Source organism: Agelaius tricolor, unplaced genomic scaffold (genome assembly GCF_023055355.1).
Source record: "Agelaius tricolor isolate 1412-34295 unplaced genomic scaffold, bAgeTri1.0.p SCAF_8, whole genome shotgun sequence".
Taxonomy (NCBI): domain Eukaryota; kingdom Metazoa; phylum Chordata; class Aves; order Passeriformes; family Icteridae; genus Agelaius; species Agelaius tricolor.
This window is the reverse complement of record NW_027269268.1, coordinates 35,652,845-35,670,754: the sequence shown is the minus strand read 5'-3', so window position 1 is coordinate 35,670,754 and position 17,910 is coordinate 35,652,845. Positions and strand designations below refer to the sequence as shown.

The following is a 17,910-nucleotide window of genomic DNA, read 5'->3' as shown; positions in this document are numbered from 1 at the left end:
TCTAGTCAAGTTTAAAAATATTCAGCTAATCATTAATTCAATGCCATCTGTTCATAATTCAGTTACAACTACAATATTTATCACTCTAAGAATAGCCTAAGGAAAAAGAAGTTATTTTTAGAGATATATTTATGTATTAAAGAAATTTTTTAAATCCATAATAAACATATCTTTAACAATGCTGTACATGCTTGAGATAAATTACATCAAGACAGCTCTGCCCATCTACAAATGGCACAATTAAACATGTCTAGTATTGGCATAATTTGGAACTTGAAACTTAATCCTGTACTAAATGGAGGCAAAAGAAAGGCAAATAAACAATTTCATTTATAAATAAGCACAAACAAGCAGCAATGTTCTAGCTGTGGTTATTAATTGCTATTTTACAATGTATTTTAAAGTTTCAGTGTTACATTGAAGTTCATTTTGGAACTATATTTTTTATGGGATTTGGAGCAGTGGTCCAAGTGAATGAATAGAAATTAAACTTCAATACTGATGTTTTTATAAAACAATAATAATTTCAACATAACTGAGATGAAACTTCTAATAGTCTAAAGATATGTGAGGGGAATTTCCATGAAACTGAAATATTTTTATTATTTATTTTTTAATATTAGTCATCTAATTTATATGAACCAGAGCTTGCTCTCTAAGAGGTTCACAATCTCACATGGACAAATAATTTTCATGGGCAAACACAAATGTTTCCAAGCCTGACTGTTCACTTGCAAGAATTTCTTTCACAAATAGAAACAGGCTAATTTCCCATAAATGCTTCAGTATTAAAACTGATAGAACTCAGACTTTTTAAAGATGATTTAGCTGAAGAAGGAATCTAAGTCTACATTCAAATTACTTCTCACCCCTATGTTTGAAAAATCTCTTTGCTGTTATTTCAACACCTTTAACACGATCAGCAGGCTGTTGAATTTCTACCTCCAAGTGTTCTCTGAAATAAATATGAAAATAAAGAACACCAGAAAGATCTCACTGTCCTTCTCTTTCTTTTAAATTATGCCTTTGTATTTAATTAACTTAAAATAGTTTTCTCAATTTTTACCCCTATTTTGTCCTTCACCTCTTGGAATAATATATTCCTGACAATATTAGTGAGCTGTCTGAACATCAGGGAAAAAAGGGGTAAAAATAAAATCTTAATGTCCTGTCAGAGACTTGTTAAAGGTCCAGATGTTGTAGGTAATTTAATAATGCTTAGCACCCAGCAGCAGCCTTGTAAATGTCACAAGGCATGCACAGCAGCTGTTTTTGAAGTTAAATGAAGTATTAACTTCAGATAAAGCTGAAGACAAAGAATTAGGACCATCATTGGAAGATGCATGCTGCCTCCTTCAAACCCACTCCTATACCTCTAAAACCTACTTATTTCCTCTAAATAACCCCATTTCTTTGACTCTTGGGATGTCTCTCCTACAAAAGGAAACCACTTCTCCTTCCCTGCTCTGAACATTTGGGCAGTAGTTAGGCTCTCTGTCCTGGCCAACAGCATGTGGGTAACAGCAGCAGGACAGATGGCAATGGATTAATGTTTAAACACTGACACTTCTGCAGCACCATGAAAAAACTAATTACCTCTTCCCACTCAGACTCTACTTCTACAGTTAAATCAATCAACTGCTCATAGTTCCAGGTCCTCTGATTTGTTATGGGGTCGGGTTGGGTGGGATGGGAAGAGGATAAAATATTTGAGAATTACAACAGAATACCTTTTTCTCTCCTTCAGTGCCAATTTTCTAGAAAAAGTGGAAAGGTCTAGATTTGTATTTAAAATACAATAAGGTAAAATAAAAAGCCTGTAAAGCACCCAAGTAAACTGGACTGAAGTACTACTGTCTGATAGTTATTGATAATTAAAATCTACTTCAGTATATGTCCAGGCTCACTACAGGTGCTCTGGGGTGAGAGTTAGCACTGAGATGAAACACTAAGGCAGCGAGCAGAGGCTCACACCAAGCAGATTGGACACCTGTCTGCACAGTCATTGCTGTACTCCTGCTCCCCTCCATAATCCCTGCCTGGAAAACACTGATTTAGTGCTCCCTTTCATCATTTTCATATCACCTCTAAAGTGACAGTGGGTACAGACCATTGTGCTTTCATGAGAAAAAGAGGCTTGTGGTGGCTTCTTTTTGAAGGCTCCCCTGCAGGAAGCCAGCACCTCACCAGTCCTTAGCATGCCAGGTGTTCCTGCCAGCACCACATCAAAAACAAGGTACCCTCCAAATTTAGATCATGGACAAACAAGGAAAGGAAATAAACTGCATGTATTTTGTCTATGGTACAAAACCAAAATTATCAGACTATTTATAAAAGTACAAAGTGTGTTTTTCTTTTTGTCTGTCATTACAGACAGCAAAGATGCTTTCCACTTTAGATCAATGCAACTTCAGATATGAACTAACATGAGCTGTACCTTGTATCCGAGGTAGAAATAGTCTTCCTGAGCTCAGACTGAAGGAAAGAAAGAGAGAAGAAAAGTTGGATCAAGACTCAAATGACAAAAACTTTTAGAGTCTGAAGAAGGTATAAAGAAGAAAGAAAATATACTGAATGCAGAAATAAGGGGATGGGGAAGAGGTCTTAAGACCTCAGCTCTGGAAGTACTGAAGTTATTAATTTTAAGATTCAAAGAAGATTCTGTATAACACACTACTGAGAATGAGAAAGCAAAGAATCATATCCCCTGCATAGACATTTTGGATAAGGTGTTCAATACCAATAATGTATAAGCACTCTCTCTCCCCTAAAATAAGCATGCTGAAATTGCACAGAATTCAATTACTGTCCTACTGCTGCTTGCAGTTGTGTTTATTTATAGAGAATTTTTAATTCTTGATATCCCAACTGATGTGATATGCTCTTGTATTTCAGGAAGGAGGTATCAGGCTAAATAATGGCAATACCTTCAAGAAATAATTACTACTTGGTCCTAATAACTGACAGAGGGATATCTTATTACTCTATTTTTACAGCATAGTTTTCATGTATCAATTCATATGTCAATGAGGGAAACTTAAGATATATTTAACACCATATAGTATTTCAAATATTAAACAGCAATGTAGTGTTATGTCTGCACATAACATACAATAAGATCATCATAATTATATGGAAGATATTGCTAAAAAACTGAAAATATGCCTAATTTATCAAATGCATTCAGAAGTACTATGTAAAGCATCTCTTTCTTTCAAAGAGATCTTGTTAACCAAGCACAAACTGGAGAGAAAATGATTGATGTAGTATATTTAATAGTTTTATGAGTTAATTGTGTAATGGATGTGTAAAAAACTATAATTTTTCAATCCAGTTAATGCAAGGGCTTGTCACAAAGAGATATTTGCCATAGCTGAATTTCAAATGCATATATGAAGATTAACACAAAATGATGCAACTAATTTACAAGTGAAATAGAAACAAAAATTAGAAAGGAGTTGTCTTCCTCTTGATGCTGAATCAAAACAAACAAAAAATTCTTTCTATTATTTGTAAATTATTTAAACAGAGAATTGCAAGAGAAATATGGATGAATTTCAAATAAATTATGATGTCAATTTTTTCAGAATTAGTTTGGCATACCATCAAAGTCCTAGCAAATAGGTCAAAGTTTGGACCAGTTTTCAGAGGCCTTCACATTTTCCTAATATCTCACTTCAGGATAATTAATTAATCAGAGTGGATTATCATGATAGTTTAGCCAAAGTCATTAAGAGTATATATTAGGTGAACTCCGATCACAAAACCTGTTACAGCACAGATTGTTTGTAAAAAGACTTTTCCATGGACTAGACAGGCAGAAATGGAGGCAACGTCATGTTGCACTGTAAATTATGAGGAGGGATGAGACTCAGATTCCAGCTGGACATTTCAACTGTTCTGAGCAACATGGCTCACTTTGTGACTGCCTCTTGGCTCATCTCACGTGCTTTGCCAGGAGGAGACATAAAGCCATATGGCCTTCCAGGCACTGCTCCATCATTCCTTCTGCAGTGACTCCTGAAGATGAAAGAAATCCTTTAACTCTGCAGTTAAGTGCAAGGTAAACTAACCTGTATAAAAAAGAACAAGCTATCTCCCATTTACCTCCATTTAAAAGATCTTACAATGGATTTGTACCACAAACTAGCACATGAGATGCATTTTCACATCCTGATAAATATGTTATATTCCTACATTTGGGAAGAGTGCTTAAAAGGCTATAAAAGTTAAAGAAATATTATACTTTAAAATTAGTACACTGAGAATGTATAGGATGTTGCTGTGTAAATTATCCAAATACTCTCTGAATAACAACTACCTAATCTAAAAGTAACAGGGAAAACACCAATTAATGATTGTCAACAGAAAATTCCAGTTAAGGTGCAAAAAAACTGAAAATATTTAAGCAATGCAAGTAATTTAGCCCAGAAATTAGGGACTCTGTGTTCACTTTTTTCTGTATTAGAAAATTAAGAGGAAGAGAAGTAACTATAAGTTGAAAACCTTCACCACAATAACTTGATAAATGAAAAAATGTCCCAAAAGAACATTTCAAGCTATTACATATTCATTCTGAATTTCAATGTGAAATTGTCCTCTTTGTATATAACTGCAAAAACTGGACTACTAATTCATCTAAGTGTGGTAAAATGAATTGTCTACATTGTTTATTTGCATACATTAAAGTGGTATTAGGGACCAAAATTTGTGTTTATTCAGTCTGTACTTCAGTTAAGGAATAGAAATTGAGAGAATGCTGAGAAATGGATAATTCATTTATCTGGCTTTGTTTTGCCATATCTTCTTAGCAATAATAATTATCCTACTGTACCACAGTAGTTACAAGAGCAATTGCCTTAATATGGAAATTAGACTAGCAGAATGTTTAATGCATTTCAGATTTTGGAAATCTCACTGTAGTTTGGAATGACAGGTAGGCAAACCTCTTTGTAAGCAGAAGGAGAAAGCCTTTCTTTCACATACTCCTGACAAGTTCTAATCCATGTTTGCCCAGTTGAAAGGCAGAAACTGATGAAGGATCATAAACCAACTCATCCCTTTCCTCCCAGCACTCTACTACAGATGATACAAGAACAATTATGCAGATAAGAGAAGAGCTGAGACCATTTTTTCCCTTTTCCAACAGTAAGGAAAGGGTGTATGTGTATGATCATCCTAAAACCACCCTCTTCTTGCAATACTTAGGAGAAAAGACCTTACATTTGAGACTACAGTATATGCAAACAAGATTCAAAACCAGAAACATTTCTTGTCTCATTAAGCATGTTATTGATGGATACTTAGTTCATGTTCATAAAAGTCTCAAACAAATATTTGACAATAATACCAAAGATTAGAGCAACATGTATACACATATTTGTACGCGTACCTTATAATTATTGTTGGTACCCCATAGAGAAAGAATATATTATAACATTTTGTTACTCCCACAGATGATTCTGAAAGCAAGAATACTTGAAATGTTGTATCTTGCTTCAGACCTTCATTGATATCTAAATGTTGCAAAGAGAGCATCAGGAGTGGCCTTTAGGTGCTGAGTTACTTTGAGGCCCTCAGAAGCGAAGGGGTAGCAGGATGTGTTACCTGTTAAGGAATCACTTGATATAAGCATAGGAAACTGCCATACAGCATAGAGGTATGGATGATTAAGGAGACTCCCATTCCCACAAAGTTACATACCTGCAGTTTCTCATGTCCAACAGTTTCTGCACAATAAACCAAGTACCCTTGATGGAGCACCACAAGTAAGCAAGCACATTTTAAAGACAAAGATCTTGGAATATACAAGACAAGTTTTGTGGTAAATGTATGGAAAAGATCTCCAAGTGTGACAAGTTATTTGAGTATATCTTTTAGCAGTGTTATCAGTCTTTAGCAGTGCTGTAGTTGGAAATCATACATCTGCCTGCTATTTTCAAAAAGTAGCTGCAAGAGTGTGATATAACTTTGGTATTCAAATATTTTTTCTGAATTTGCATGGCTCTGGAGATCTTAGTGACTAGAGAGACCAGTTCAGGAGCTCTCCAAAGCTGTGACCTGTACAGGTCTGGATGTCTGTGAGAGTTATGATTCTGTCTGAGGGCTCAAAGCTTAGCAGAAATTAAATGCTTTTTTTGGGGGGGCATTTCAGATATCCCTAGAGTTCTTTATGAATTGAAAAGGGTCAAATAGTAGCAGAAATACCTGTCAGAAGCAATTATTGCAGTAAGGAAAAAAGTAAGAAAAAAACACCTCTCAAAAAAAAAAAGTTGAAATAATAATCCAACCTGAGGATGAATTTACATTAAATACAAATGTGTGTTCAGTTTCAAATGTCCCATTACATTTTTTTAGTGCTTGCAAGCCTAATATACTCCACTCAAAAGCAGGCAGAGATATCTAAGATATGTGCAGACAGCATGGAGACAAAAGACTTGTGGCTCAAAGGGAGCAACTAATGTGCATTTCTAAGATTGGTAGAAAAAAAGAATAATTTTCCATATAAACTGTGCAAACATTGATTAAACAGAGAAAAAAGGTTGTGTAAAGGTAATTCTGTAGAATGCACACTGCAGAAGTATTAGTAAGTAATGGCTGAGTGAGGAGAGATCTGACAACTTATCCAGCAAAATTCAATGGATTGTCATCTTTTCATCTTTATTCTGTACATACAATTCATGTCTGTGCTACATCTGCTCCATTGGTCTTAAATAGCATGTCTAAAAACTGAAGGCTGTGCAGTCCTCTTGGAGATCCAGACACAAACTTGGCAGTTTCCAGACCATATGTCATGAATAGACTGGAGTACAAACCTACATCTCTTGCTCAGTTGGTACAGTTCCCAACAGCAAGCATTGCTACAGCTGTGACTTTCTCTCTGTACAGATTTTGGTGCCAGTATAAAAAATGCTGTACTGCAATAATGCAACCACTCAATCATCCAATACACTTAGTTAATTTTTAAAAAAATTATTTAATATCCTTTTTCTTCACTGCTCCTAGATTAGGATGTTTCCCAAGATGTCTTAATGATGCACTTTAATGACATATTTTGTCACTTACAGAACTGAATACCCATTAAGAGTTTCACTGGATTTTTTTTCCATCTCCCTTAATGAACATATAGCCATATTCCCCCCAGCCCAATAATAACACTTTTTTACACTAATCCATCTTCCTATTACAGTTCTAACTATATGTTCTTAAGGCTGCCTTATTCTTACATGGCATGGTTTCAAACACCACTGAAAGAATTTTTAGTTGTCCTAAAATTTGGCATGAGTGGCAATGTGGTTGCCAAACACAGGATGACACCAGTCTATTTGCTGGTTTGTGGTATCACTTCAGTCCTGTGAAATGAAGATAAAATGCCAATGATATCACGTGTATAAAAAGTGCATTAACATCCTTTTGAATGCACTGGCATCCTTTCTTTGTAGAATGCTCCTGCCATGCATATTAATATGTAGTCTATTTTTTACTGCTTATTATTCAACTCTTTAAAAACTGAACAGATAATGACATTTCAAAGTTTTAACAAGATTTTTTTTCCCCAAGACATGATAATTTGCTTTTTTGTTGTTGTTTAAAACATTTTTCCTCACTGTTTATTTTCATTCCTTTCACTGGGCAGCCACACAAACAGTTGCTTCAGCACACATCACTAGTGAATGGACAGAGAGCATTTTTAAAGACAGGGACGTTCTGGGGCATATTTACAACTAATAGGAAAAAAAGTATTTTCTTTTGTCAGCAAACTTTGTATGGAAAAGACTCCTACCATTCTTTCAGCAAATGTGGCCATGCTTTTACCCAGACAAAAGTAAAAACTTGTCTCTGTTCTGTTTTTCACAACAAAAAAATTTAGAAGGGAGTGCCTTAATAATATATTTTTACTTTTAAATTCCTGTAAATGTCTTTGATTTCTTAATAGTACAACATTCAGGGTTTACTAATTCTGCTGGCAGTTGTGACTGTCTTTATTAAGAAGTATTTAATAAGAGGTAAGGAGTATTTTAACATGCATCCAATACTGTACAGGGGATTCACCAAAAAAACCAGAAAAATATTTTTATACTTGTATAAGAAATAACAAAGGTCATATATGAAACAAAGAGGAAGAGAGATTAAGAAATAATGTAAATACAATATTTCAATTTAACAAGCTTCTAGTTAAGAAGCTCCACACCAAGAAGCTTAAGGTGTTCACCCTAATGATGGTAACATAAAAACATAGGTTTTTTTCAGGCCTTCATGTTTTTATAATATTAACCTCTAGTGTGATGCCTTTAAGTAGGTCAGCCTCAATACACTCACACACATTTTCAGTGCTGGATTCACTCAGCCAGAATAGTGTCAGTGATAAAAATATTATATCTATTTCAGCCAATGTGAATGTCTGCCATGGACAACTCACCTTTTTGCAGTTGCCAGCTGAAGAAGAGGTTTTAACAATAGAGTTACCAGATGATAGAGAACTGCATTTTGTAATTGCACTGGGCAAGTACAATATGGCCAGAACAGGTGTTGCCATAATTTTCCTCATCTGTACCTGCTAGCAAGTCTGGTTACCTTTGCACGCTCATTCGATGTGGTTGCTCAGGAAATCAGTGCAGATGCTGTGTCACTGCGTGCACTTGGAAAAGATTTTTACAACTAGAAGCCACTGTCTCCAGTCACTATGAAAACTTAGCATAGATTACAACTAGAGTTTAAGTTAAAATTATTTGTGGGCATAACCTCAGCACATGAGGAAAAAACAATGAATAAAACACATCTTAATCCAGAAGTAAAATGAAAAATGAAAACAAAAAAAGTCTAAGGGGTGTCTCCTTGAATTTGATATACTAAGGTCTTATGAATGTATATTGTTGTATTTTTTATCCCATTCCCAGTCAATATATATTGTTTTGTACCAGAACTAGTAAATCATTTTTCAGTGATTCTTCTGGCCAATATTCTTAAAAATAAATTAATATCAGTACTCCTCTAGTTCAAAAAATATAAAAAACCATTACTTCATATTTATTAACACAAGAAGTATGATTCATACTAAAAGCAAAGTATAACAATAAATTTCATAAAACGAGGGGAATACATGGTAAATGAAACAGATAAGTAGAGGATTCTTTACTATCCATTTCATTTGGAACTGCTATTTTATCCTTTGTAAAATATCAGTTTTAATGAATTACTGGGAATATGTTAGATTTTCATTTAATTTTTGTAGTGACTAGGAAAGCATTTTGGTTTTTTGGTTTTTTTTTCTGATTTTTAACATTCTGTTACTCCAACCACTTTGAATAAGTTCTGATACAAATGCCCTACACAAGTGACAGGGCCAAAGCAATTGCCACTGAAGTAATGGAAGACTGACAGAAAGTGTAAGAAAATGATGGTTATTTTCCCACTGAAAGTGTTGTTGAAACATATTTTGCTGAGGTATTTTCAGTTTGTTTTGTTACAATGGTCTCAAAAATAATAATTTTTCATTAAGCTCTTTGCATTTTAGCTATTTTGAGGCATTTCTAGTTCTTCTTGAGCTAATGCTGAATCATGCTCTTATGATCCATTGTATGCAATGGTTTTTGAGTATGGTGATGAGATTCTTTTTCCTGACTTTTTAGTAATATTTTATATGTGATGATAATAAATGAAACCTATTAATAAAGCTAAATTGATAAACATAACAGTCAATAAAGAACACTCACCTACTGTCAGTTGTCCAGTTAACTGTCCCATGTGATTTCTTGCATTCACTGTTACATTTCTGTCAGACTGTAAGACCAGTGGACTATCCTGGGAAACATGTATGAGACAATAAATGAGAGAACAAAAAATTGAGGTAAAATTAAGTTAGAGCTTAGTATTAACATGCATACTGAGAGGGAAATTGTGTCAAGCATAACAGCCCTTTTTAATAATTTCATTAAATATTTTACAAGTCAAATTTTTATATTAAAGAATACCAAGAGTTCTATTTTAAACTTGAAATCTTTGTGCATACAATCCCTGCTTCAGAAATCAGATTTGAACTTGATTTCTCTAATTTGGGTTTTAATTTCCTGTTAATATTACAAAGTTCCAAATACAAAAAACCTTAATGCCAACCTGTTCCACTACCCTTTCCCATATATTGTTAACCTACACTTTTCTAACTACCTAACCAACACTATATTGTATTATTCCATTAATCTGCACAATCTATAATATTTGCATTGCACTTACTAAAACCTTACAAACACAGATATAAAGGTAAAGAGATGAAGATAAAGAGAATTGTTACTGTCAAAGAAAACAATGAGAGCACTGGAAGGTGAGATCTTGTAACAGAGAGCCCTGATCCACTGCCATGAGTACTTTACAGGTACTATGAGGGATCAAACTGATAAAGCATGGAGACAAACACTTTATGTTAAACACAATCTTAACATTTTTGGAGTTAGTTGGCAGGATGACTACCCAGCTTTCAGCATCCAACTAGGTTTGAGCTTTTGAAAAATGTTTGCATATATAGGTGTAAGTTTATCCTGTGTTCAAAGCCAGCATGAACAATTCCAAAAAGAATTGAATTTTCCTTCTTGAAGAACGAGGAGCCAGATGCACTCCTTTAGGGGAAGTGCAGATGTGCAGGAAAGGAGAAGAGCTTCTACAGAAAGCCAAGAGAAACAGCCTAAAAAAAAAGCTCACCAATCATGCTCTCACTGGAGTGGGGTGAGTGCATGAGAGAAGGAAAAAAATGGGATTGTGACTGCTGCTGCAGAAAGGCACTTTTCTTCCTGAAATCACCTGATAGCACACAGCTCATTGCCTGAAGCTTGCAGAGAGACCATGGGTACTGCAATGCTTCTGGCAGTTTGCTAGCTCTCAGCGTGCTTATGTATGTTTACCCACCAGCAGGAAGGCATCTGACAGAAACAGCTGGGGATGTGCCTCAGGTAGGAATGACTAAAGGCTAGGAAGATGTTTGGGAAATTTATTATATACTTGTTATATTCTTAGGTTCTTCCCTGGGCATCCATCATTGGTTATCCCTGGATTAAGCATGTAAGGTTAAAGAGACCTCATATGTGTGTCTCTTAATATATTGGATCTTGCTGTTCTTGAAAGTTTTTTAGATAAGAAGGAAATTATGTAAGGAGACATAGATAAAGATTCATTTTTACCTGAATGATGCATAATTTCTCTAAAATTTTCTGTACTTTACAGACCTTTCCTTTTTATCCAGAGTTTTCTTGTACAAGAAACGTTCTTCCCAGTTGTTTTCACTATGATCATTAACTTTAAATGATAATCAGTTTCCTGGGAAGCCTGAAATGATTCTGAGATAATTTCAAGGAGTTCAGGTGTATTTAATCTCTCACTGGACTATGCTATGACCTCTCTAACATCCTGCCAATTACCTCTGCTTCACAGATTCTGGCAGATGAAAGAGACTGTTTGGCTTGTCCATTTTTCCAGATAAAAAAATATAATTATCAGTGAGACATTGGGTTCAATTTTGCTAGTTTGAGATGAACATGTGATGCAATCAAGGGAGCTTCTGGCAACAAAAGCAGATGTTAAGGACCTTTTTCTCACCACTTGATTTCAGCTTTCCTTATGGTCTTTTGAAAATCATTAGTCCAGGCAACTGCTGCTCTGGGAAAAGCAGTTGTCCTAATAGGCATCTGCAAGGCCAAAGACTTTTAAGGAGCCCTTTTCACTTTTGTTTAGTCACTTCTTGGTTAAAAGTCTTCTCAGTTAGAATAATCTTATCCTTAGCAAGGGAGGATACAGCCATGCCTATTTTTGCCAGTTCAGCAAAGGTTTGGAAACTTCTGCTCACAAAGACTGATCACAGTCTGATCTGAAGGTTTCTTTCCTCTCACCATAGAAAAACACTTAACACAAATCTCAGGCTAAAATCTGCCTCCCAGGTTATAGTTTTGAAAAAAGAATCTTGGATATCAAATTCTAAAATACAGGATAAGGAAAAATTATGTGAGCCAAGCCTTCTTTCTTCTTCTTTTCTTGTCTTATATAAATGAAAAAAAGAGGGCTGAAGAAATTAAGAATTTAAATCTATATTCCTCATTTTCTGATGATAAATACACAGCAGCAATCTTAAATATTGGACCAAAGAAAATGCAGTCGCAAAACTCCTATCAATTTAAGAAGTCCAGCATTTTGTCCACATTGTTTACCTGCACTTTATTTTATGCAGGAAGGGCCTGAAGACAGAGGTTCAAGGAATTCACAAATAGTCTACTCAGAGGAGCTAGACAATCAGAGAAGACTTAGCTGAAATAAGTGGAATTATTGATCTGTAAGATGAGTACAAAGTGCAATGAATATCACTCATAGGAATACAAACATATATAAAGCATAAAAACACTGGATAATTTTTTCCTCTCCATGACCAGACCTGTCACTCTCTTGATGCAAACTTTAGCTTACAATGATTTGTGATGCCAATTCAAAAATTATGCTGTAGATAACAAAACCCAACAATGTAAGAACATTCTTACAGTTAATAGAGCTTTAATAATGTCAATTGCTAATATTGTAAAATATTACAGAAGGATACTGTCAGGGCCATGAGGGCTCTACCAGCCCTTACTGTCCCTACCAAATGTCCCTGGAGGGACCCATTTCAGTCCAGCCCCACCTGAACTGAACCCTTCTGGTTCATTTTGCTACTGTCTCTCCTCTATATGCCCCAAAGCATTGCAACTTCAAGATTAAAGGTAAATCAGGTTAAAATGTTACAATACTTACTTATTATCTGAAACAGTTTTACAGCTAGGATTCATAAAAGTAAAAATAAGTGAACTAATTTAGGGGATATTTTCAGAAAGCTTTCTGAAATTTTAATCCAGTTCTAAATACAATGAAACATTTGAGGAAAAAAAGGTTTGGTTTTTAATTTTTTGTGTTTGATTGGTTTGGGGTTTTTTTGAGTAAGAATCACAGTTCAGTAATAAATATCCACTTTTGGTTTTATAATTAGATAAGCATGTAATTGTAGGTATATGAAAGACAGATAGATTAAAATAATTTATAAAATCATTTTACCAAAAAATATTTTGCATGAGCAATCATAGAAAAACTCTTTTTTAAATTTTTCACAGCTGGTTCAGTTATTTTTAACATATTTTGGAAAAATTTCATGCATTTTATAAAGTATTCAAATAGGCAATCCCAGCTAATTAGCTCAGATTTGAAGAGTCTTTCCAAAATGAACCTTTTAAATTAGAAACTTTTTAAATGGAGAAATTTAATTCCAGTGAGTTTAATAAAACATTGGTTTACTTTAGGTAAGATGGTACACTGTATAATTAAATATATTCCCAAATTATGCTCAGAACACAGATAATTATGACAACACCAGCAACTTTGACACTCAGGAACAGTACTGATATGTCAACATTGTTATAGTGTGAGCAGTGGCTCTTTTATGATTTGATTTCTGTGCTTAGGCAAGTGTAACACTTCAGGTCTCTGGACTTCCACCTGGTGTCACACAGATGTAAAAAGTAATGTAATAAGCAGGTAGGACGAGATCTCCCACACTATCTGCTGGCAGTATGTAAGAGGGTGTAATGCTATATATTCTTTTATTTGAGCCTACCCCCAGTATGGGCAGCCAAAATAATTATGGCAGAACCTTTCTTTACAGGACAGTTCTCAAACGTGCCCTGATACACTAGTGACTCAGAATGACCATTGCATTACCAAGGCACCTTTACAGAAAAAAGAAATCAGTATTAAACTTTGGTTTGCTGAGAAACTCACCATTATCAGACTTTAAGAAATACAGAGAATATGTTTCCTCACTGCTGCAGAGCACCACAGTCTGTTGCTTTAGAGATCATGCTGTAGGTGCCACCGAACAAGTTGATTGTCTGCATCTGGTCAGTGACCCCAACAGAAGAATGAAAAATGTATGAGTTATTTGACCACTCCATAGGAACAAAATGAGAGTGGAAAGAAATAGAAAGTACTGAGCACTCTGGTCAGTGCAGCAGACCAAGGGAGTCAAAGGACAGATAAGTAGATGTGCAATAACTACAGGGACAACTGCAGTTAAGGCAAATGACAGATGACAAGTGTGAAGAATATCTTGGAGGAATTCAGTGCAAGATGTTTAGAAGAAGGGTAAGAAAGACACAGTGTCAGTCAAGAAGGGTAGAAAGTAGAGCAAAGAAGATGTGAGGGGATGGAAAAAACATTCTGTAGAGTTTATCCATGGTCCAGAACCAGAGCATCAGCATGTTTTAGCAACGTTCCTTGCAAATGGGGAGAGATGGAAGGTCTAAAAAACCTCACATTTGTAGGTCTTGAAGTCTCAGAGACAGACTTTCTATCATTAAGGTTATTACTAGCCCTAAAAAAACATGAAAAAAATGCATTAGGAAAGATATGAAAGAAAAATACCTAAAATTAAAGCAATTGCTGAGTTCTTGAGTACTTAAAAAATTGAAGGCTCCATTAAAACTGTTGGAAGTTTGTACAAGTTTGGAACTGTTAAAACACAAACTAAAGAAAACTATTTTTTCATCAGAATATTCCTGTGATATTTTTTCCAAGAATATTTCCAATATTCCATTATATCAATATTTACCAATATTCAGTATTTCCAAGAATATTCTCAAAAGATTCCCAAGAATTTTCCCAAGGTTTCAGGACAGCAGGGACCCCAACAGAAGTGTTTTTCAAATAGGGAGAAATGAATATAATCTATTGTCTGAGTTATTCCTGGGCAATTCTGAGCTGAAGAGTTAACATGAGTTTTGGTCCAATTTAATTAGATACTTTTTTTCTTCTTCATAGAAAATGTAGATATTTTTAAAATTCCTGCTTTCCCAAAATAAAGTTTCACATGACATGTTAGTGTTCTTCCTGTCTAATTGTCCTTTCAAACCTGAAAGTCCCAATTTAATTGCTACTAATTACACTTAAAATCACAAATCTGATTGAAAATTTTCAGTAAACACATTTGGACTTCTGCTTTAAGGAAACATTCCAGATATCTTAAAATTTTGACCAAATGTTATTAAAAGCCTGTATTTCTTCACATGAGATTTAAATACCAAGGAGGTTTGGAAAAGCACAAGCAAATAGTTTGAAACAAACAAATTAAACAACCCAGCTGATAGTTGAGGTTATTGATAAGGTTTGAAGAAACACACTTTCTAGATAATTCTTTTTCATCAAAGGATGTTCTCTTGATTCCCAGCCTTTGCTCTGTGTCCGTATCAGCCATGTTATATGCTAAAGGCAATCACAGATATTGACTGACACACCAAATCAAATCCTGACTCACCAAATCTCAGCCCAAACCCAGCTAAACCTACCAAAGTAACATAGATGTACCCAACAAGAATTATACACAGAGTTCCAAAAAGCCACATGAACAATGATCACAGCTATAACCTCCAGATAGAAATAACCTACTTGTTTTACTTCCTTGTATAATGTACCATGCAATTTTTATTATGGAGGAATTCAATCAAGCATAGAAAAACATATTTATAAAACAGAAGTAGAAATTGAAATAGCACACAAAAGACATGGCTTTTGTGGAATTGATTTAAACATCAAATAAAATTTAAAATGGGATATAGGTATAAACATCTCAACTAAAAATAAAGCAACACTACATATGTACTTGGAGGAAGCTTTTTAAATGCCTAAAGCTCATGATTTAGTCATTAAACTTGTGACACAAAAAGTAAAACTATATATTACTGAACTGCAAAGCCCCCAAAACCTTAATGGACACAAATGTAGAAAACCAATCTAAGTCTCAAAATCCGAAACAAAAACATTAAGGGTGGAATCACTGTACTTCACTCCTTTCAAACCTGCCAAAGTTCTTGTGGTGTGGGTGTATAACTCATTGAAAGGATTTTTGTCATTTAAGTTATGCTCAATGGTAACCAACAATTCATTGCTCTATTTTCAGCCTTGGAAAGCAGTCTCTCAGTTCTTGTATGTATGCAAGTATTGACCACACTGTACCATGACAGTGAAACAGGACTGTCTTTCCTATGCTGTTTTTAACTTAAAATGCTACAACATGAAATATAGCAACAATTGACACCAGGAAGAGGATGAAGCTATTACAGGAAAATTTATATAAATCAAAGTATATTCATGCTTTTGAAAGCTATTTCCCAACACTCCTTATTGAGTGAGAATTTCTCTAATTATTTTAGATTAAGTAGCTGAGAGAAGAAAAAGAAAAACCACCAAAACTCCCTCAATGTGCTGTAGTGAGTGATCTGATAACCTGGATATTTTTAAATCATTTTCAAGATTTCTTGTTTCTGAGATGCTTATGAGGAAAGTGTGTCGACACCTGCTCACTTGATCTATGTCAAGAATTATACCTCATTTTTGCTTGGCAATAAATGGAAAAACTGATAAAATTGAAAGAAATAGTCAAAATAAGTTTTTTCATTATATTTATTAATTTCTGTGGAAAATCTGAAATAAAAGTTCTGAAAAATATGAACTCTTCAGCAAATCAATAGGTTCTGGGTTCCTCTTTTGTAGTGCCTTGCAGACATAGAGCAAAGGACTACATGAAAATAATATTTCCATCAGCAGTTTTTATTTCACTATGATTTCTTTGACAGATCTTTTCAAATTCTAAAGCTGAAGAAGAATAAAAAAATTCTAAAAAAATTCTTTCTAACAAAGAAAAATTTTAGAGATATGTAAATTGTAGCAGAAATCTGGAATGAAGCTTATAGCTCAAAGCAGAGAAGAAAGACTTCCTGTTAAACAAAAAGTATTAGAAAGTCTTTAATGCACATTAAAATGAATATGTTGAATAAAATTGTAAGACAGAAAAGGCAAGATGAGTCATTAAACCCTGAGTTAGAATGGTTTATTTAGGTGAATATTAAACCTATTATTTTATAGAAATATTCTATAGGTGGCAACTTATATGACTAAGTGATAGCACTAGTATTAGCAACAGCTTTAACAGAAAAAATCAGAGAAGTTAACTGTATTTTTTGTTTCTTCATGTAGCTCTAGTAGTTTCTACAATATTATATTTCCTTTATATTTCCTGATAAGCCTTCCTTCAAGCACAATCACTGACTGCTGGATCCCAATTACCTCGGCAAAGCTTTCTGCATTGCTAGTTATCTCTACTGCTCCTGTGTTAAATAACCAGAAGCAAACACATTGCAAATGAACTTTGAAACCCTTAGTGAACAGAGGGGAAATTATTATTGTCACTTTACTGGGCCTTCCACTGCACACACCCATTACAATTGTTTGGTGCTTTCAGGCTGCATTATTGCACTTTGTTGAGACAAGAACTATCAATTAGGTGGATGATTAGCATAAGATACAAGGCTTTGGTCAAGGCATCAAAAGGAATGAGTAAGAATGGCAATTACAGGAATTACAGATAATTCACTGATTTTCTAACCAGAACAAGAAGGCCAAAGAAGGTGTAACTCCCCCTAATAAAGAACGTGGAAAACTGCTAACAATGGATGAGAAGGCTGAGAATTCCTGAGGGAACTGGCTTATGTAGTTGCCAAACCACTCTCAATGATATTCAAAAAGTCAAGGCAGTCAGGTGAAGTCACAGGTGACTGTAAAAAGGGAAATGTACCTATTTTTAAAAAGGGTAGAAATGAGGATGCTGAGAACTACTGACCTGTCAGACTCACATCTGTGCCTGGGAAGATCATGGAACAGATCCTCCTAGAAGCTGTGCTAAGGCTCATGGAAAACAGGGAGGTGATGAGATATAACCAGCACAGCTTTATCAAGGGAAAATTCTGCTTGACCAAACTAGTGGCCTTCTCTGATGGAGTGATTACAAGGGTCAAGAGTGACAAGGGAAGGGCCACAAATGTCATTTATCTGTAAATCTGTAAAGCCTTTAACACGGTC

General features: G+C 34.7%; 1 protein-coding gene across 2 annotated transcripts in view; it reads right to left on the bottom strand.

Annotated features, from left to right (window-relative positions):
- SGCZ (sarcoglycan zeta) overlaps window positions 1-17,910 on the bottom strand; it is a 395,003-nt gene that overhangs the window by 52,949 nt on the left and 324,144 nt on the right. For both annotated transcript variants that reach the window (XM_071432308.1, XM_071432309.1), the window contains exon 4: window positions 9,714-9,801. In XM_071432308.1, coding sequence (XP_071288409.1) covers window positions 9,714-9,801 — 88 coding nt within the window. The remainder of the gene's footprint in view (window positions 1-9,713; window positions 9,802-17,910) is intronic.